This window comes from Epinephelus lanceolatus, chromosome 20 (assembly GCF_041903045.1).
Source record: "Epinephelus lanceolatus isolate andai-2023 chromosome 20, ASM4190304v1, whole genome shotgun sequence".
Classification (NCBI taxonomy): domain Eukaryota; kingdom Metazoa; phylum Chordata; class Actinopteri; order Perciformes; family Serranidae; genus Epinephelus; species Epinephelus lanceolatus.
This window is the reverse complement of record NC_135753.1, coordinates 18408390-18431170: the sequence shown is the minus strand read 5'-3', so window position 1 is coordinate 18431170 and position 22781 is coordinate 18408390. Positions and strand designations below refer to the sequence as shown.

General features: G+C 37.0%; 1 protein-coding gene across 2 annotated transcripts in view; it reads left to right on the top strand.

The window, feature by feature from the left end:
• dnajb6b (DnaJ heat shock protein family (Hsp40) member B6b) overlaps positions 1–10901 on the top strand; it is a 34174-nt gene extending 23273 nt beyond the window's left edge. For both annotated transcript variants that reach the window (XM_033639053.2, XM_078162579.1), the window contains exons 9-10: positions 7156–7314; positions 9853–10901. In XM_033639053.2, coding sequence (XP_033494944.1) covers positions 7156–7314; positions 9853–9962 — 269 coding nt within the window. In that variant the 3' untranslated portion in view covers positions 9963–10901. The remainder of the gene's footprint in view (positions 1–7155; positions 7315–9852) is intronic.
• Positions 10902–22781: the final 11880 nt, after the last annotated feature.

Below are 22781 nucleotides of genomic sequence, written 5' to 3'. Positions count from 1 at the left end.
CCAGCAAAGACACGCCTGTATCCTCAAACCCTGGGGTGTATTCTTTTTTCTGTGTGGGTAGGTATGCTTTAGCTTTACGGGCCAGGTGAGAAGGAAACAACACGCAACTTCCTGGATTCATATGCTCTTCCTCAGGTTTCTTCATTTCTCTCTTTGCACCTCCCATCAAGACATTTTTTATGAGCTTTTAAAAGTGCTGATGGTGCAGCTCTTTGAATACGCCCTCAAACACAACCTGAGCTCCTCACAGACATTGAGGCAAAACTAATGACTCAGAAATTAAATTGTCCAGCCTGTCTGCTAAACAAGAACATTCATCCTCATCTTAAATACTTATGTCACTTGCAGACATTTTAAACTTAGGTCTGCTTGCATGAACTGTCTCTGTGTCGCATAAAACATCAGACATGATAGGCTTAGATCCAAAGTTAAATCGAGTAGTGATTGCAGCTGGCTCATAGGTCACTGTGTACAGACGTGAGAGAGAGACAGTGTGTGTGTGTGTGTGTGTTTCTTGAGGAATGTGCTCAGGGCTAGTTTATTTACACAAGCCTCACTGCATATTTTTGCGAGAGACACGTCAGGAGAGGGAAACTGAGGAGAAAGAAAAGAGCAGGGTGAGGTCTTAAAGTTGAGTCAGGCTGATGTGGCTAACAGTTATGATATTTAACATTTATGGATGTACAGTTTGTCGTGTGTGTGGGGGGGAGATACAGAGACAGAGTGTGTTTTACTGTGAAGGCCATGTCTTCCACTATTTTGACTTGTTTTGTTCAATTTCCTTTTTCTCCTTACTGATTGAAGTGGCGTGTGCGCCTGCGCAGTCTTGTTGCTAGGTGACACTGCAGCCCTGCGCTAATCCATTGCTTCATACCGGTAGCTTGTTCGCCCTCTACCTCTCCCCTCTCTGTGAGTGTGAGTAAATTAGAGCTATATGTTATAGCTAGAGATTACTTAACGAACTAGCAATAAGATACAATATCTCATCAGAAAAATATGATAATTTCAGCTTCTACACAAACATGTCGACGTCAGATTTTCATGTTTTAGTGGGAATTAACAATTGAATCGGTGTTGCAGCAGAGGGAATTATATTTATGGTGCTATAGCCCCCTCTCCTGGATTAACGTTAACAAGGTTTATAATGTGTTAAAACCATAAATTATAGAGAATTTGATCACTCGTTGTCTTCCGTGTGTTTATTTTTGGAGCGACAGTTCACATAACTTGGGAATCAGTTGTTTCCATGTAGCCTGTAAGCTAACTTTGGGCTACAACTTTAGCCCCGTTTTTGCTTTTTTTGGCCTATATTTGTTAAAATTTTGGCAAGTTAGCGCCATTAAAAATATGCCGAATTAGCTATTAGAAGTTTCTGTCACCGATAAAATTCTTCTTATTTTCTTACTTGTCACTGAAATTAATTTGACACAGAAGAAAACCTTAAAATGGGATAATTCTTAGGCAGGTTTCGCTGTTATGTTTTTGTCTGTGATTTCTAAGCAGATTTATGGACGCTCATGGCCAGTTTTGGGAAGGTTTTTGAAATATAATAGGTTACAGATCATAGGTCATAGATCATTTGTTTAAGTGACATAATTACTTTAATTACTCCATCAAAGTAACGTAACTTTTCAGCCTATGTGTGCTTCTTCAATACTGTGACAAATTCCGTTATTTAGAGGTCAGGAAGTAGTTTTGATCACCATTAATCATTCATTGTAGAGTAACAGGTGAAAATAAGACCAAAAACTGAATTAGAACAGTTGGAGTCATGATGTGTAATAGCCAGCTCCTTAATGGTGCAAACTATAACACACAAATTATACAATAATACAAAATAATACAAAAACCACCCCAACTATAATACACTAATATTAATAATAATAATAACAATGATAATAATGATGATTATAATAATAACTATAACACACAAATAATAATAATAAAAATAATAATACATCTTATTATAAAGGCATCTTTCAAAACACCCAAGGTCACCAAGGTCACATGACAGTAACTAGCATAAATCACCATTTTCTCACTCTATAAATCACACTATAGACAGTGACAAAAAAAAGTGACATAGCTACAATACTTTTCTAACAAATGTTTTAAACTGGACGATAAAGCCGAAATATGTCCAGAAATAGGCTGTATGACAGAAGAAGGCAAAAAGATGCAGAGCAACAGAATGAATGTTTTACTCTATATGTAAATGTTTTACCAAAAACAATATATTCAGATGTAATCCTTTTGTAATCACTAACATTTTGATTAGTAGGGACCAGGGATAGTTGTAACAGCACCACTCTCACCAAAAAGGGATGACCTATGAATCATAATACATTTTTATTGGATGACCACTTCCTTCCTGACTGTGCATGTGACATGTCATAGTTGTGTGAAGAGGTGTGCAGATTTTACAGCCAAAACACTGATTTTCAGATATGAAAGTATATTTTTTTGATTAGTACTGATGCTGTTAAAGTCAGAATTATGTAACATGTATTAAATTAGAGAGTAGTATCTTAGGTAAAATGTCAATCAATCAATCAATCAATCAATCAATTTTATTTATAAAGCCCAATATCACAAATCACAATTTGCCTCACAGGGCTTTACAGCATAGTAATGTGAGGCATTACATCTTTGCTTAGTTTAAACCACCATGTTACTACAGCTCACCAAACACTGGATGACAGGGTTGAAGATGGTTGTAACACCTTTTATAAAAGTGTTAAAACTAACCCCAGTGACAACTTAACACATTTTATCTACTTATATTACTCATTTTTTTTTAGCAGGCCAAGAGAGTTTGAGGGAAAAACTGCTAGGGGTGAGCTTGCTCACGTACTCAAATCAGCATCGCATGAGGTGAGGCAGGGAGAGACAGTGAGGTCTGTCCCCAAATAACACTCTGTCTGCCATGTGACACTGAGCAGACACTGCATGAAATTTCAAAACCTCGGAGAAAGAGGATCAACACAGCTGCGCTGTGTGGGGGGTCACAGCAGTCAAAAAGTCCTCAATAGACAGCAAAAGGATGTCTCAACTGAGGCAGGGGACTTGTGTTTTGGACTTAATCCATGTGAGGTTCTAATCATCTGACAGGTACAGGTTAGTGAGTAGGACCTTAGTAGGAATTGGTATGTACCAGTTTTTTTCCATGTAATTTTTGTGATTGTGTTATTTTTATTTTTTATTCTTATTGTTACAACTTACCCCGGTGGTGTTGCAGCTTGTAGCAGCACCCCTTTAATGTGTTCTGTGATATAGGCGGAGAAGCTGGAGACATTTTTTATTGTAGTGGACAAATAACGATGGTTTGTGTCAAAATTCGAGACCTATAAAACAAAAATTCAACAAGTTCTAGGTGCTGAGACAGAAAGTGTTAAAACCTTCCCCAGTCTCCCCCTAACTGTACTTTAATTACATTTATTTTGTCAGTAAATATAAATGATTACAAACACATTTATTTTGTAATGTAATTACATGTAAATAGTTACTCTCCAACCAGTTGCATAAGGTAGTTGCAATGGGCCCCAGTGCACGCTATTACGCACATATTGTCAACACAGGACAACATCAACACATACACACACACACATATATATACATATATATATATATATATTTACCCAGCAATCATCATTGCATCTGTATATGACAGAAAATACCAATGAAAATAACACATTACTCATTAAATGTAATCCTTTTAGAGTTTATTTATAGTTTATGTAGAATAGGGGTATAATTTTGTTATAGAAGATACTATTTTACAAAAATAAAAATGATACAGATGGGTTTGCCTTTTTTCACCTTTTTTTAAGTTAATGAGAGTTCTTTGAACATAGGCATATTTCTAAGGTAGAAATCACATTGTTGGAGGGCCTGCTCTCTCTTGCTCTCACAACTGCACTGCCTGCACTGTCTATATTTACGCCTGTGTAAGCAGACAATGAATCACTCTGAATCTGAAAATATGTGTAGTGTGTCTGTATGTTCAAAATTAATTAGGTTTTGATTCCGAGAAAGAGCATGATGTTTGTCGCAAGTTGCATCAATCAGGCATTTATTTCCTCCCAGGACCCTCTATATTTATTTCACCTTGTTTAGGGGGCCCTGCCCCTTTCTTAGGGACCACTGTTTTAGAAAAAAAAAACCAGTAACATATTAATAATATTTATTTGTACAGGGCTTATCTAAACAAGGTTACAAAGTGCTTCACAAAGTGCATAAAAATAATACAATACAATATTTAAAAAAAAATGTTAAGAGCTAAGGAAAATAGTGTGTACAGAGGAAAAATAGAACAAAAGGAAATAAAACACAAAAGTTACAAACCACAAAAGTACAAATCAGGCATTAAAAGGGAAAACTAGCCAGCCTAATCCCCTCAGCCAGGGAATTCCAGCACTTTGGGGCCTTGTAAGTGTAAAGTTATACAAGAAAAATTACAAAATAGTAAGCAGAATAAATGTAACATCATAAGACCTTAGTTGTCCCTGAAAAAATGAAGGATTGCCATTTATCAGGTATTTGAATCTGAAGGTGGACCCTTCCTTGTGTGGCCACTAGGTGACACTGTTTGTATACAAAAGACAGCATGACATCATCTGGCTGAAGGATAATTTCCTCAACAGGAATCACAAACACTGAAGAAACCAGGCTGCGATGAGTATAATAACTGGAGCAACACATGACTTATGTAAACATGATTTTTTAAAAATTGATTTTTAATCAGAAAATTTTAAATTCATCAATTCAATCCTCATTATTCATATTTATCAGTACTGGTTTTATAAGTTATGATTTTAAAAAAACTGGCTGTGTATTTTCTTGTTAGAAATAAAGTCTTGTATCCCTTTCTCCTGCATCCATCCATTCCAATATGACACACAATACCGTGATTTCCTGTCCCTGAGTTCCCCCGTGTTATGAAAGATGGCTTCCTGTCGGCAGAAAGCAGCATCCGGTGTTAACCCCCCTCCACCTCGTCTGCTTGACAGCTAAGCGTGAAGCATCGAATCGGCCCGGAGCTGCTGGCCACTTTATGAACGATGGCAAAGATAAGCTGCCAGTTTCTCTTTGGCCGTGTCTGAACAAGGACACAGACTGTATCTCTCTGCGCTCAGCAGTAGAGTCACATCAGCACGGCACCAGATGTCTTGAACCAGGGGAAGGCGGAGAGTTGAAAATAATCTGGTCCACAGTTGTAGTTGTCATGTAGGGTTAGCCTCCTCCTGAACAGTGATTTATTTTAGGCTTTAGGCTCCAGCCGGCTGCAAGTAAGGCAGCTTTTGTCCGTCACACAAAGATTTTGTGTCTGTGTGTGTTTAGGTGTTAACCCGGGTGCCTGTGCCTGTGTGCACGCTTCTGTGTTGCAGTCTAGACGGTGTGTATCAAACAGCTTTTTACAGATTCACGCAGCATTGTTTGGCCCGGAGACAAATGACAGGCACTCTCAAGACAATAGCTGCAAATGAAAGCATCCAGAACTGTGTTCACTCTGCTTTTCAAATTAAGTCCTTGATCCAGAAAATAAAAGGCTGCCTTTATGAGCATTAAAAGAGCTCATTATCATCACTGCACTTTGATATTGTCTTTGTTGAAATTAATTAACTGATGATGGATTACGCGACTTGATAGCGGAAGGAATCTTATCACCCAGGTAACCTGGCCCATAATAGCCCCAAATATTGATCCTGTGGAACAAAGCGCACAAGCTTGGAGTCACATACATGTTGGCTTAATCCCGCTGTCTAACTGCACCTGATTGGATCACCAGATGAATGCAGGATGGGATTAGTTGTTTTTTTCCAGAGCTGTTTGGAGAACAAGTAGCTTTGAGAGCCTTGAGAGTAAATTGTCCTGTTTCTGTTGGGCCCGCTGGGTGCTGGTCTCTCCTCGCAGGGGTCAACTCTGTGTTTTTAAAAGTGTGTTCAATTTAAAAAGCTGATTTGCAAACTCTAAAATAAAGAAGTCTGGGACCAAAGCCACACAAATCACCTGTTTTCAGCGAGAAAATAAACCACGTATGGCAAGTTTACTCAGCCAATTTCGACCTTAACACACCTGAAAAGCTTTTGTGACAAAGAAATCGAAATGGAGGGTCAGAATGGAGGTCCTGCAGTAATAAGATGCCTGTTCTAAGAGAATTGAAATCCAGTGACGTCTTCGTATCTGTTGAGACCTGAGCACATGCAGCCATCCTTAATTGCCTAAAAACCCTTGAGCTCCTCCTGACAGCATCCAAACAGAGCCATCTCCCTCTGAAATATCACATAAAGCAAAGAAGAAACATCAAGGATAGTGTTGCAATGTAGCCACAATCTCTCATGTCGTTTTACATTCTGCATTAATGATTAAAATGACTATATGTTTACGTCGAGGGGCTCCCACAGGTGTACAGCAATATGTCAAACAAAGCTGTCATGTGTCTAATGACTTCTGATGTGTTTAAGGCCAGGCTGTTATACACCGTGCAGGGGATTTTTGAAAATGCTGTTGCAGATCCTCCTCTAAATGGGACCAGGTTCAGCACGGCGAGCATCTGGCCTCCTTTCTTCTCCTCTTCACTGCCTTAATTACACAACACAATGGCGATGAGATCTGCCTGTAATCTCGCAGCATAATAAGTCTCCCCCCCTCTATACCCTGCCTGCCACTAATTCAATATAAATGTAAATTACCTAGAGAAAAGAATAACCAAATCTCATTTTATTTACATGACTAATCACAATAAAGTCAGGCAGATGAAATATGAATGAAATATATGGTTGGCGTTTGAAAGGAGGGAGGGGTCTGTATCGCCTTAGGGACTCTTTCAACTTCTTGTTTTATATCATCTTTGTTGTTTCATGTTGGTTACATCAATATGCTTTTTGCACTTGTGCTCAACTTGCTGTAATAGATGTATGTTTCTTCCTGTCTGATTGTATTCACACTGCCAAGGGCATCACAAGGTAATATGTTTTCCTTTCAGCTGAGTTTTTTTTTTTTGCACCACACATCTCATGTCAGAAGGCTGAAATGCAAAGACGCTATAGAAAAAAAAATAATGTTGAACACCCCAGGCCATCCATCCAGACAGCGAGAAGAGAGGGTTTAGGTGTGATTCATTCCTGCTCTCCTCTGCTCTGCCCACACCCACAGACGCTGCAGCTGAAGACCCCTTGGAGGATGAGTTTCGCCGCCGCAGACAGAACACACTTCCTGGCCTCAGTCTGCATCAGCGCTACCTGAGGAACTCCGCCCAGAACCCCTCAGAGGAAGAGGAGGAGCATGGCCTACAGAGCCACGGACTAACGAGAGGTCCGCCCACCCGCCACTGCAGTGCTGATTAATTACCAGCACACAGGGCTCTACTTTAAAGAGTAGAGTCTTAATAAGCACAGCTAATTGTCTGCTTTTGTGTCTGATGGCCGCACAAAGGACGGTGACGAAGAGTGGCGTGTTTGATTGGCACATGTAAACACCGAGGACAGAGGTGTTCATTAGACGGCTCTGTTCCATGCCACAGTAACGACCAGAGGTCAGAGGTCTCCCTCTGTTTTCCCCACGGGGTCAGAAAGTCACACAAAAGCTGAGCAATTATCTGTGACACACAGTCGCCGAATGTTTTATAAAAGCTGCTTCGTTAGTTAAGGAGGGAACCTTTAATTTAACTGTGCATACGTCTTCCTGCTGGGTTGCAAACAAAGGCCCTAATTCTCTGTCTGAGATAATGACACAAACTACTCAAATATGGGTCCTCAGAGAGAGGGTGTTTTTAGCTACTGCTGCCGGCTGAAAGTTTTTAAATGTGAGAAGAAGTCTGTTCCACTTTCTAATAATCCACTCTTACAAGCCGTGACTAATGGCTGTATTAATAGATAATTAATCATTTACTAATACTTTATAGATAAGTTACAACTCATTTATAAGAATAACACTTTGGCTGCTGGTGTTCATCCTGTTTATCCTCTCACCTCACACTCGTCTTTTTAGCTTTCAAATCCACAATGACAGCCATTTGACATTTTGGACTGCATGACATCTGAACACTGTTGGAAGAAGTTTACCAAGAGGGCTTTCTGCCAGAAAGGGATTTCTTGGTTAAGGTTAGGGAGAAAAAAAAATCTTGGTTTGGGTTAAAATTCACACGGCTTTCTGGCAGAAAGTCCTCTATGCAAAGTTCTCCCATTGCCATCTGCACCACAATTTATTAGCTTCAAATATAGATTTATTGCACATTTTCCCTCTCAGAATAATCAAAGCTATTAAAATGAAAAAATATAATGTGTTAGATTTTGGTTGTTGTGTGAATTAAACAAATAAGGTATAACATATTTATTCGTGAGCTTTAGTGCAAGTAGGCAACTTTTATTTCCTAGACACAGCCAGGCTAGCTGTTTTGCGCTCTCTATCCAGTCTGAAAGCTTGGATAGGCAGAAATCTGGAAAAGGCAAACAAAACAAAACCAAAACGGCAGAATTTGAAAACACACTGTCCTCCTGCAGCCCTATATATTGATTTATTAATCTTATTTTATTGTACAGTTGACATAGCGCATTCACTCGGCTCCTCCTTGCTTCCCCTGCTTCTTTTTGTTTATGGGAGCACAAATGAGACAAGAATGAACTAGATTGCTACCCAATGGTTTCGCCTTGCTCCACACCACTGTGAACTACCTCCCCCGGGTGAAAACCATGCAGCAGCTTTGGAGACGGAGATTTGGTTGGCAGCTGTAGTGGTCAGTGCAAACCCCCCAGTGTCGGGTGTCATAGCAGGCTGGGGACCAGCAGCAGTGCCAGGTCTAACCTGTGTAACAGCAGCAACAGAAAGTTTGCTGAACCAGCAGGGAGTGGGGGCTTTGTGGTCCCCATGAGCTGGGGTTTGAGCTGGCTGGATTCAGGTTGGTGCCGCCACTGACTGGAGGTCTGCCTCTGGAGGTGCTGCTTGCTCTCCTCCCAGCAAGTTGGTCAGTAGTGGCGAGGAGTCAGGCACACGTTAGTTTTAGGCTTTAACATTAGCTACATACGCGTGAACTTGAAGTCAAAGCTAGCAGAAGGCTAAATTATTAATAGCATTTTCTGTCCATCTCTTAAAAGCTTCACTGATACTGACACTTGTTGTGTTTCTTAAATTGTAAGTCTTTCTTTTAGATAAGCCCCTCTTTCTTCCATGGGTTACTTTGCGGTGTTGATAGTTTTTGCCAAAACTGGAATAGCAACTTTTGCCCCCGCCATCAAATAAGGCTTTCACCAAAGGAATGTCCACGTGCATCTGCATTTGTAGAACAGCAAATAGCAACACCCTCTCTCTGACATGACCTGTGATTAGTCAAAGTCTCCTGTCCTGGACTAGATTTTCTAAAGCACAAAACAGAGCCAAGAGGAGGGTCAGAAGTCTAGCTTTATCTCAGTCCACCTGAATTACAATATGCTCACACTTCATTGTGGGATTTCTGCTGAATGAAGCAAAAATAAATCTGCCAGGGCGTCGGTAGGGTAGTGGATAGTGCTGGCGCCCCATGTACAGAGGCATTGCCTCACTGCAGCGGCCACGGGTTCAAATCCGTCTCGTGGCCCTTTGCTGCATGTCAGTCCCCACTCTCTCTCTGTCTCCCCATTTCACTCTCTGTCCTGTCATTAAAGGCAAAAAGCCCACAAAAATAATCTTTAAAAAAAAAAAAAATCTGCCTACCCTTGCTGGTGCTAGCATCATATTTAACTGACAGATGTGAGAGTAGTATAAATCTTCTCAGGTACCTTTCAATAGAGATTTTTTGCAACCTGGCAACCCCATAATTTGATCTTATTGATGTCTTGTTACTCTAAATATTAAAGAATATGTTCTTTTATTTTGTAGGACACATGGACACAAAGAGGAAGAAGGTGTGGCTAAAGGATGCAGAGTCCAAAAAGAAAAGGCCTTCACGACACTTCCCTCGGTTTGGTGGACTTGGTGCCTTTTTTTAAGCACACACACTCACACACATATAAATATATATACACTTGTTGGCAGAAGTGCCATCAATCATATATGGCATTAGTTCATCGTTGCTATGTATCAGAGGCCCGACATCCCCACTGCTGCGCTGTATCTCACCTTGTCTATCAGCAGCAGTGCAGAGCTTAACTCCTGCCTACATTGCGTCAGCCAGACGGTAGCCTGCAGAGACTTCACTTCAATGTTTTGTTTTGTCGAAGATACATTTTTATTATTAGTTAAGCTTTTGCTATTGCTGTATTTATTGTGGGTGGGCCCTGTGGATGTACAGAGAGCATTCTGAGCTTTAATTAATCTCCTATGATTGGACTTCTTCACTTTTTACAACACACGTTTTCAGAAAGTGTGTTAAAAGAGTTTAAGAGAAAGGAGAATTACAGTAGCAGCCTTGTTTGTGATAAGCGTGAAAATTACTGCAGTAATACTGTTTTGCATGTGAGAATAAGTGAAGGTCAAGCTATTCAGTGGATCCTTTTTCACCAGAGACAAGGAGGGAGAGGGACATCTGGGGAATGTGAGAGTAAAGCCGACTGAAAGCACTGAAGAGAGAGTTTTATTACAGAAAGAAATGAACATGTTCTGTTCACTCCTCATTCAGACATGAAAACTGACAATCAACACTCTGGCAGCAATATTATCCACTCTTAACCTCTTCTAGCCACTGTGCATAATAAATACTAAACCCTCTTTGGTTATTATATTGTTTTTTTGATAGGATTCTTTGTACTGAGTGGATTCAGCAATATCTTAACCTTCTATGGGTGTTTTTGTAAAAGGTTTCTAAAGCAAAATATGGTTTTTGTCATCTGATTTGTCCCTGACAGGTTTTTAAGTGAGCGGAAATGTGGAAATGTCTGAGAAATGTTCATTTTTTTATGGACTCTTACAAATAAATGCTTAAAGATAAACATGTCTTAGTATTTTTTTTATTGTGTTGTATCATATTGTATCTACAAGTCAACATATCCTCATACCACGGTTCATATCATATCTCATGAATTAGCACCCCTACTGGTTAGTTCTGGGAAAAGAATCATGGTTAGGTGCTGTCACGTTATGCACTTCATGTAAAGCTACTTACTTAATGTAAAGTTATGCAGGACAAGTTTGGGAAAGTTAAGTAATGTAGGTTAGGTTTAGGAAAAGACAGATGGTTGGGCATCATCACGTTATGTAATTAATGTTAAGTTATGTAGGTTAGGGTTAGGAAAGTAAAGTTACAACTGCTAGGGTGGGGAAAGTAATGGTGTTTAGATTTAGGAAAGTAACATTATGTAGATTAGATTAAGGAAAGTTAAGTTACGCTGGCTAGGTTTAGAAAATTAACGTTACCTAGGTTAGGTTTAGGAAAGCAATGTTACATTGGCTAGGTTTAGAAACTTAACGTTATGTAGGTTAGGTTTAGGAAAGTAAAGTTACATCATCAAGGTTTAGGAAAGTAACGTTATGTAGGTTAGATTAAGAAAAGTTAAGTTACGTTGGCTAGGTTTTGGAAAGTAATGCCATGTTGGTTAGGTTTAGGAAAGTAAAATTACGTACATAGGGTCAGGAAAGTAATGTGATGTAGGTTAGTTTTAGGAAAGTAACATTACCTAGCTTAGGTTTAGGAAAGTAATGTTAATGTTGGCGAGGTTTGGGAAAGTAATGTTAGGTAAGATTTAGGAAAATAACGTTATGTAGGTTAGATTAAGGAAAGTTAGGTGACACTGGCTAGGTTTAGGAAAGTAAAATTATGTTGACTAGGTTTAGGAAAGTAATGTTACGTAGCTTAGGTTTAGGAAAGTAAAATTACGTAGTTTAGGGTCAGGAAAGTAATGTAACGTAGGTTTAGGAAAATAATGAGACAGAAGTTAGGTTTAGGAGGGAACGTTATGTAGGTTAGGTTTTTAAAAAAGTAAAATTACACAGGTTTCAGAAAAGACACAAAGTTGGCTGTTGTAACATTACATTTTTAATGTTATATTATACATAATGCACATGATGACATGACCACGTACCTTAAAATAACTAAAAATTGTTTCACACGGGGCATGAACACCGGGCTCATGGGGGAAAGTTGTACATTTGTTTGACCATCCACCACCCCAACCTACCTTGATACATGGACTTTGCTCTTTATATTATTTCCATTTTTACTCCCGTCAGCACATTCGTCACATTATTGCAGCTTTCACAATTACATGGGATACAGATTATTGGCTCATGATTACATGTGGTATACATCATGGTATATACGAACAGACACAGATGAGAGCAGTGAGAGTGAACTAAAACAATGAACCATAAAACCAAAACAATGACCTAAAGACACTAAAATGCTCAGAAGAATGTCTATCTCTTCATAATTCAGTGTGGACTATGAGCGACCCTTTTACTATTTCATAGATTGGTAATAGAAACATATTTATTGGAGTAGCTCTAACCAAATTGCTCCCTAGCTGCAGTGTAATTTATACACAATAACACAATGTCTTCATAATAATCAAACCCTGCCAAATCTTAATCATCTTGTATTTCCTTCATGTCTTTGTTGCCAAGTCACCTGAGCTGCAGTGTCTCTCTCCTGCTGCATATGTTCTTTAACGACCGCTCTCCTGAGCACAGTAATTGAATAGAAGCAGAGACAAAACTCCCTGGATTTTCCTGTCACATGGGCAGAGCCCTGGAAGGAGCAGTATTCTCAGATTATTTTGAATGAGCCTGCAGTGTTTTGTATTATTCATGTGGCAGAACGAATGCACATGACCCAGCAACTCATTTGGCCCTTGTTCCCATACAGCAAGTAGTCTCTAAGGGTTTAATTAAACAGTGTCGAGGCAGTGGCCCATCTCCCTCCATTGCCTTACTTTTTACAGCCCTCCTCCTCTTCCCGAAGTCATTACACAACTGTTTCTGACTGGGTGAAAAAAACAAAAAAAAAAACCCTGTGAAATCCTCCTATTGACTTCCACTCTGAGGACATCTACCTCCTGAGGAGCGAAGAGCAGAGCGACAGCTCACTGTCAAGCTCCCTGTCAGCCGCTGTCTGCTTCCTTTAAAAGGAAAAATCACCCACTTGCACCCCCAATGAAGCAGAGCACCCATCGACACCCATCACCACATGGAGAGAAATCATGTTAAATGCAAGTATTTACAGTTAGTGAAAGACAAAACCCTGTCTGTTAGATAGATAGATAGATAGATAGATAGATAGATAGATAGATTGATAGATAGATAGATAGATAGATAGATAGATAGATAGATAGATAGTATTCAAAGTAATGTTCAAAAGAGGAGTGGAAAATAAGTATCAGGTAAATTAAAATACTACACAGTGAGCAATGTCGAAAAGGCAGCAATAAACCAGTGCCCCAGAACATGGCAAAAAAAAGAATAAGAATAAAAAATAGATAAATAAATAAATAAAATAAAATAAAATTTGTGTTTTGTGTACAAAAACAAAAACCCCAACAACATAAAATGCAGCAAATAAATGCTGTTTTTGGGGCAGCTGTTTGATTGGTTTGATTATAGCACTGAGTTTGTCATCTGTGGTGTCACAAATTGCGTCATACATGTTTTATTCATATCATGCAAAAAGCAGAGACTCGACCTATTGTCGAGCCAGATCAACGCGGACGGCCTCTTTGTTGTTATTGTAATCAAAAAGTGCTGCAGCCGTTCAAACAGGAGGTCATGACCGCAACAAATGTATACTGCTGTTGGAATTAATAAGTGTAACTGCATTTATAGCTGCCTATGATTGGATTAAATCAAACCAGCTCTGAAACACGTCTTTTTTTTTTTTTAACCAGCAGGATTTCACTGGTTTGGCGCAGGAATTGCTCATGAATCCCTTGTATATTAAACAAGCTTTGAACAGTCGTCACTGTAGCGAGAATTTGTTACTCATCTGCTCATTAGAGAGCTTTTGTTTTACTCAAGGACTTAAGACTTTCAGTGAATCAAAAAAAACCCCCAACCTTGGGTCAAAGAAGCTTGAATCAAGAATATCTTTAAAAGAATTTTACAGAATAATTTTGCAACCAAATGGCTTTTGAGGGAGGTAGCTCGGAACAGGACATACAAAGTGAGACAAAAAGCCACCTGGGTGTGCTTTATTTTGAAACAGCTGCCAGACAGGGATCAAGGTGTAGCTAAATTGGACTGAGATTTTACCAAGAGTGCACTCAGCAGATTAAAAAAGAAGAAACATCATAGCAAGTGTTCTTTTAGTAAGGTTAATAAAGTTGTTTGAAGGGAGCAGACAGATTTGCGCCTCCATCTACAATAATGACTTTCCACACAGTAGTACAGCTTGAAGCATTTTCTTTAAATGTCAAATGCGTAACGGTGAAACGTAATTTCACATAAATGTGTAGACATATTTTTCTTTAAGAGTTCATTTTCCTGAGTAGCTCATTCTTGACTGTTATCCAACTGAAACAATAAATATACCAGTTCTTCAGTAAATGATTGTTGATGCATTGTCTCTTTATTTGTATGTGTTGCTTACTAATGTACGGAAGATGAGAACAGCCATTTCCTCATTCAGGGAGAGAGAAGCTCACGAGCTGCTCTCTCCCTGCAGGCAGGGCTGTCCCTCCTTAAGGCAATGAATGAGGAAATAATCGCCCCGGCGTTTAATCGGACCGGCGTTTAATACGCACAATGGGGTCAATTTGCGTCTATTTGCCACCGGACAACTATTTGGAAATATACGGTATGTGACAATAATCATATGTGTATAATAACAGTAGAAGTGTGACTAATGATAACAGCAGCAGTAGGAGGCATCTAGCAGGACCATGGCAGCTCTTGTAGGCTGAAATCAAGATGATCACATTAACCAGTGCGCAATCATCAGACTTGACAATTATCACGAGAAAACAATTTTTGTTTTATCAAGATAACGAGATAATTAATTAGTTATCACAAGAAAACAATCTTTGTTATATCGAGATAATGAAATAATAAGTCGTTATCACGAGATATCAGTGCACAAAAACAAATAAATACATGGCCGTTCTCGTCTTCTGTACTACTGCATTGTGTCTTTACGTTTGTTTTTTTTGTTTTTGTTTTTTTTGGCATGCCATAGTATGACAAATTAAGGAGTGATTTTTTGGTACACTATAGTGTGACTTTTTATAACATAGTATATCATGACTTTTTTGTCATACTATAACATGACTGTTTTGTATAGTGTAAGTTTTTTATGACAAACTTAAGAGTGATTTTAGTGTCAGTATGATGATTTTTGGCATGCTATAGTATGGCTTTTTTATGACATACTATATCATGCCTGTTTTATTACCTATTGTTTGATGCCTTTTTTGGCATACTACAATATGACTTTTTTTTGACAAATGAAAGAGTGATTTTTTGGCACACTATAGTATGACTTTTTATAACATACTATATCATGACGTTTGTAGCATACTACAGTATGACTATTTTTGGAATACTACAGTATGACTTTTTTGCATACTAAAGTATGACTATTTTTGACATACTATAGTATGACTATTTTTGGAATACTACAGTATGACTATTTTTGGCATACTATAGCATGACCTTTTTGACATACTATAGTATGACTATTTTTGCATACTAAAGTATGACTATTTTTGGCATACTATAGCATGACCTTTTTGGCATACTATAGTATGACTATTTTTGGAATACTATAGTATGACTTTTTTTTTGCATTATAAAGTATGACTATTTTTGGCATACTACAGTATGACTATTTTTGGAATACTAGAGTATGACTTTTTTTGCATACTAAAGTATGACTATTTTTGGCATACTATAGCATGACCTTTTTGGCATACTATAGTATGACTATTTTTGGAATACTACAGTATGACTTTTTTTGCATAATAAAGTATGACTATTTTTGGCATACTACAGTATGACTATTTTTGGAATACTAGACTATGACTTTTTTGCATACTAAAGTATGACTATTTTTGGCATACTATAGCATGACCTTTTTGACATACTATAGTATGACTATTTTTGCATACTAAAGTATGACTATTTTTGGCATACTATAGCATGACCTTTTTGGCATACTATAGTATGACTATTTTTGGAATACTATAGTATGACTTTTTTTTTGCATTATAAAGTATGACTATTTTTGGCATACTACAGTATGACTATTTTTGGAATACTAGAGTATGACTTTTTTGCATACTAAAGTATGACTATTTTTGGCATACTATAGTATGACTATTTTTGGAATATTACAGTATGACTTTTTTTGCATACTAAAGTATGACTATTTTTGGCATACTATAGCATGACCTTTTTGGCATACTATAGTATGACTATTTTTGGAATACTACAGTATGACTTTTTTTGCATAATAAAGTATGACTATTTTTGGCATACTACAGTATGACTATTTTTGGAATACTAGAGTATGACTTTTTTGCATACTAAAGTATGACTATTTTTGGCATACTATAGTATGACTATTTTTGGAATACTACAGTATGACTTTTTTTGCATACTAAAGTATGACTATTTTTGGCATACTATAGTATGACTATTTTTGGAATACTACAGTATGACTTTTTTTTGCATACTAAAGTATAACTATTTTTGGCATACTATAGTATGACTTTTTTGCATACTAAAGTATGACTATTTTTGGCATACTATAGCATGACCTTTTTGACATACTATAGTATGACTATTTTTGGAATAATACAGTATGACTATTTTGGCATACTATAGCATGACCTTTTTGGCATACTATAGTATGACTATTTTTTGGAATACTACAGTATGACTTTTTTTGCATACTAAAGTATGACTATTTTTGGCATACTACAGTATGACTATTTTTGGAATACTAGAGTATGACTTTTTTGCATACTAAAGTATGACTATTTTTGGCATACTATAGTATGACTATTTTTGGAATACTACAGTATGACTATTTTTGGCATACTATAGCATGACCTTTTTGACATACTATAGTATGATTATTTTTGGAATACTACAGTATGACTATTTTTGGCATACTATAGTATGACTATTTTTGGCATACTATAGCATGACCTTTTTGGCATACTAAAGTATGACTATTTTTGGCATACTATAGCATGACCTTTTTGACATACTATAGTATGACTATTTTTGGAATACTACAGTATGACTATTTTTGGCATACTATAGCATGACCTTTTTGACATACTATAGTATGACTATTTTTGGAATACTACAGTATGACTATTTTTGGCATACTATAGCATGACCTTTTTGACATACTATAGTATGACTATTTTTGGCATACTATAGCATAACCTTTTTGACATACTATAGTATGACTATTTTTGGAATACTACAGTATGACTATTTTTGGCATACTATAGCATGACCTTTTTGGCATACTATAGTATAACTATTTTTGGAATACTATAGTATGACTATTTTTGGAATACTACAGTATGACTTTTTTGGCATACTATAGCATGACCTTTTTGACATACTATAGTATGACTATTTTTGGAATACTACAGTATGACTATTTTTGGAATACTACAGTATGACTTTTTTTGCATACTACAGTATGACTATTTTTGGCATACTACAGTATGACTTTTTTTGCATACTAAAGTATGACTATTTTTGGCATACTATAGTATGACTTTTTATGAAATACTATAGCATGACTTTTTTATGACAATCTGTATCATGACTTTTTTGTCATACAATAGCATGACTTTTTTGTCATACAATAGCATGACTTTTCTTTAGAATACAATATTATGACTTTTTGGCATACTATAGTTTTTTATGACAAACTTAAGAGTGACTTTTTATAACATACTATATCATGACTATATTGGCATATCATATCATATCATGATTTTTTATGACAAACTATATCATGACTTTTTTGTCACACTATAGCATGACTTTTTTTGGCATAGGCTACAATATTATGACTTTTTTGGCATACTATAGTATGACCGTTTTGGCATGCTTGTATGACTTTTTTGGCATGCTTTCGTATGACTATTTTTTGGCATGCTCTAGTATGACTGTTTTTTGGCATACTATAGTATGACTTTTGGCATGTTATAGTATGACTTTTTTATGACAAATTATATCATGACTTTTTTTTGTCATACTATAGCACAGTGGCGGCTCCTGCCAAATTTCTCAGGGGGGGCAATTGTTGTGATGATTGCTGAGGTGACCCGTTCAATGGGTAAATTTGAATTAATTTGGCTCTACAATGACTGAACAATCCACTGTGGTCATCAACAGACTACTTTTCATCAGTTTGCCCACATAAATACCTTTGAATGTAAACAGAGACCTGTTTTACCATTAATCAAATAAAACTGAGTAAGGTATTCACTGAGTCACTGTCAGTCTTAATCAGAAAACATTTTATTATAGCTAAGTGGAAATTCATTTTGTGTTCTGATTAAATGCAGGCATACCCTACAACTTAATACAATGCACATCACATAGTATCACTGCTCTTTGACCTGACCTGAACGTTTTTTGTTGTTGTTTTTCAGTTTCAGTTATATATTGGGGGGCATTTTGGGCATTGGGGAACGTGTCCCCCTCAATGTATATGGTGACTACGGCCCTGTCAGCATGCATAATTAGGCTGCAGTTGTCTGGGTGCGCAAAGGTGCAGTGTGCTAGTCTTGTCATACAAAGTTTGATGGAGTGTCAACTGGACAATATGGAGATATGTGCATCTTGAAAGCTGGACTACAAATGTGGATAGACAGGGAGAAACACACGCAAGCCTAAGACGTGGTAAGATACGATATTCCTCACTATATGAAGTGACTGATAACAAGATCTATATAATGGATTGTAAAGAAATTAGTCAGGTGTTTATTTTGTAGACAATTAATCTGTATTTATAGCGTGATGGGATGACAGCACAATGATGTGTGTGATCACTGGAAAGCTCGCTGTTTCACGTGATATGCGTGGCTTCTCGCTAATGGTCGCGGAGAATATCCATAGAGAAGAACGGGTGTGAATTTGGACGCACTATGCGTCGTTACTTTATAACCTATATGGTTAAAAAGCCTCTTGGATCAGCTGGAAACGTTAGTCATGTTGACTTTGGATGTGACCGCTGCGCAGTGGCGCTGCCTCATGTGATGTCGGAATAATCGGAAAAATGAGTTTCCGACCGTAAAGCAATATTTCAGTGGAAACGGTTAACGTAATTTTGAATGATAAAATACAACACATCTTCTTTGTAATGTCCATGTTGTCTCCACATTAGGACTTAAACGCTCATGAACACACAATGAAGTAAGAACGACTTCCCAACTTGGGAAATCGGACCATCTGAGGAGCACATGAATGATACTTGGTTTACGTATGACGAAAACACGTTGGGGCAAGCCCTCCCGGAACCCATAGAGATTGCATTGGAGTGCCTGCATTTAGAAAAAAAAGCATTTTACATGGAGGTCTGTGAGAGTGAGTCGGGGCGATTTCCCGCCAGGCTGATATCGCCCCAAAGGGCCGGAACGTGACTTCACACTGCATCTGATTGGATATTCAGAGGCAGGACGAGCTGTTTCAAGTGAAAATGATCAGAATAATTAATATATTGTGTGTATATATGACAATAATGATGATGATAATCATACATTTATTATCATCATCTTTCTTTTCTTTTGTGGCTCAAGGAGGGGCGGCGCCCTATCGCCCTCTATTGGCCAGCCGCCCCCGCTATAGCATGACTTTTTGGAATATAATATTCTGACTTTGTTGGCATACTATAGTATGGCTTTTTTGTTATGGTAAAGTATGACTTTTTATGAAACACTATAATATCACTTTTGACAGCATACTATAGTATGACTTTTTTGGAATGCTATAGTATGACTTTTTTGGTATATTATCTCATGATCTTTTTTGCACACTATAGTATGACTTTTTATAACATACTGTATCATTAATTTTTTTTAATCATACTATAGCATGACTTGTATGACTTTTTTGGCACGCTATAGTATAGACTTTTTTTATGACAAACTACTGAGTGACTTTTTTGTCATTTTATATCATGGCTTTTTTGGCATACTATAGTATGACTTTTTATAACATACTATATCATGACTTTTTTGGCATATAATGATATGACTATTTTTGGCATACTATAGTATAACTTTGTTAACATGCAATAGTAGGGCTATTTTATGACAAAGAAAAGTGATTTTTTTGACTTTTGTGGCATGCTACAGTATGACTTTTTTAGCATGCTAAAGTATGACTTTTTGGCACACTATAGTATGACTTTTTATAACATACTATATCATGACATTTTTGGCATGCTTTAGTATGACTTTTTATGACAAACTGCATCATGACTTTTTTTTCATAAAAATACTATGATATAGTATGCCAAAAAGGTTATACTAAAGCATGCCAAAAATAGTCACACTATAGTATGCAAAAAAGTCATACTATAGCATGCCAAAAAAAATCACTTTTAAGTTTGTCATTAAAAGTCATATAAAAAAAGTCATACTGTAGCATGCCGCAAAACAAAGTTATACAACAGTATGCCAAAAATAGTCATATCATTATATGCCAAAAAAGTCATGATATAGTATTTTATAAAAAGTCATACTATAGTGTGCCAAAAATAGCCATTCTATAGCATGTCAAAAAAGTCATACTATACTATGACAAAAAAGTTATGATATAGTTTGTCATAAAAAATCATGAAATGGGGGTGTCGGTGGCTTAGTGGATAAAGCAGGCTTCCCATGTACAAGGCTGTTGCCCCAGCGGCCCGTGCTCAACTCCAGCCTGTGGCCCTTTGCCGCATGTCTCTCCCTCTCTTTCTCCCCCTTTCACACTTCACTATCCTATCAATTAAAGGCAAAAATGCCCCAAAATATATCTTTAAAAAAAACCAAACAAACAATATGTTATGCCAATAAAGTCATGATATAGTATGTTATAAAAAGTCATACTATAGTGTGCCAAAAATAGTCATTCTATAGTATGTCAAAAAAGTCATACTATAGAATGCCAAAAAAGTTATTTATTTATTTATTTTTTTAATTTTATATACTTTATTAATCCCCGAGGGGAAATTCATTATGATATAGTTTGTCATAAAAAAAATCATGATATGGGGGCGTCGGTGGCTTAGTGGATAGAGCAGGCGCCCCATGTACAAGGCTGTTGCCCCAGCGGCCTGGGTTCGACTCCAGCCTGTGGCCCTTTGCTGTCATACTTAAGTGTGCCAAAAAGTCATAGTATAGCATGCCAAAAAAGTCATGATATAGAATGTTATAAAAAGTCATACTTAATGCCAATGCCAAAAATCATTCTTTAGTATGTCATCAAAAAATCATACTATAGTTTAAAAAAGTCATACTGTAGTATGTCAATAAAGGCATACTATATCATGCCAAAAAGTCATACTATTGCATTCCAAAAAAGTCATGCTATAGTATGTCAAAAAGTCATGATATAGTTTGTTATAAAAAGCCATACTATAGTATGACAAAAAGTCATGATATAATATGCCAAAAAAGTCATACTATAGTATGCCATAAAAAAATCATATGATATGCCAATAAAGTCATGATATAGTATGTTATAAAAGTCATACTATAGTCTGCCAAAAATAATCATACTTAAGTATGCCAATAAAGTCACTCTATAGTATGCCAAAAAAATCATACTACAGTATGTCATAAAAAGTCATGCTATACTATGCCAAAAAATCTCTCCTAAGTTTGTCATAAAAAAGTCATACTATACAAAAAAGTCATGTTATAGTATGACACAAAAGTCATGATATAGCATGTCAAAAAATGTCATGAAACAGTATGTCATAAATAGTTATACTATAGTATGCCTAAACAAATCATTGTGTAGTATGTCATAAAAAATTCATACTTTAGTACGCTAAAAGTCATACCATAGGTCATATATCAAAAGTCATACTATAGTATGCCAAAAAATATGTTTCATTTTGTCATAAAAATGTCGCAGTCTTCCAAAGTTATCTTAAAAAAGTAATGATAGAAATGTCATAAAAAAGTCATACCATAGTATGACAAAAAAAATCATTATGTGGTATTAAAAAAAAGTCATGAGAAAGCCATTGTAAAATGTCACAATGTCATGCTACCAAAAATTACTTACTTTACTTTATTTTAACTGTAAAATATGTCATTAAAAGTCATAAAAAGTCCTAAATTAAGTAGTATTATAGTATGGCCTTATATTCTATAATCAACCCCAACCAAAGCCAAGCCAAAATAAGTGATTTTGGATAACCCTTCAGTTTAATGTGGAAGTGAGATGTAAAAGATATTTAGTTTTATGTGTGCACTTTTCCTGTCTGGCCCTTAATCCCATGCTGTCTCGCTAAATTGGCAATCAGTCATCAAACTTTGAGAAGCCCTGCATTAGAGGTATTAATGTTGCTTTGCCTTGGGACTGGAGAAGGGATTTACACGGGTCTGAGCAAAAGCCTCAAGTTTTGAGTTTGTGTACCAGTTGGATTGTAAGCACAATAACTACAGATCCAGAGTGATTAAGGCCGTTTTAGAACTGCAGTGCACCAAATGACAGCCTGTAGGTACTCTGACTCCCTGACAGGAGAGTAAGTAAAGTTCTCGTCTGACTCAGGTGGCTGTTCTCTGATAGGGATAGAAATCTGTCTGGACAGTCTGAGTGTCACTTAATCCCAGGATAGAGGGGCTCAGTGTGAGCAGGATGTACAGTTGGTAGGTCAAAGCTGCGAGGACAAAGGGAAAATAAAGTTTAGA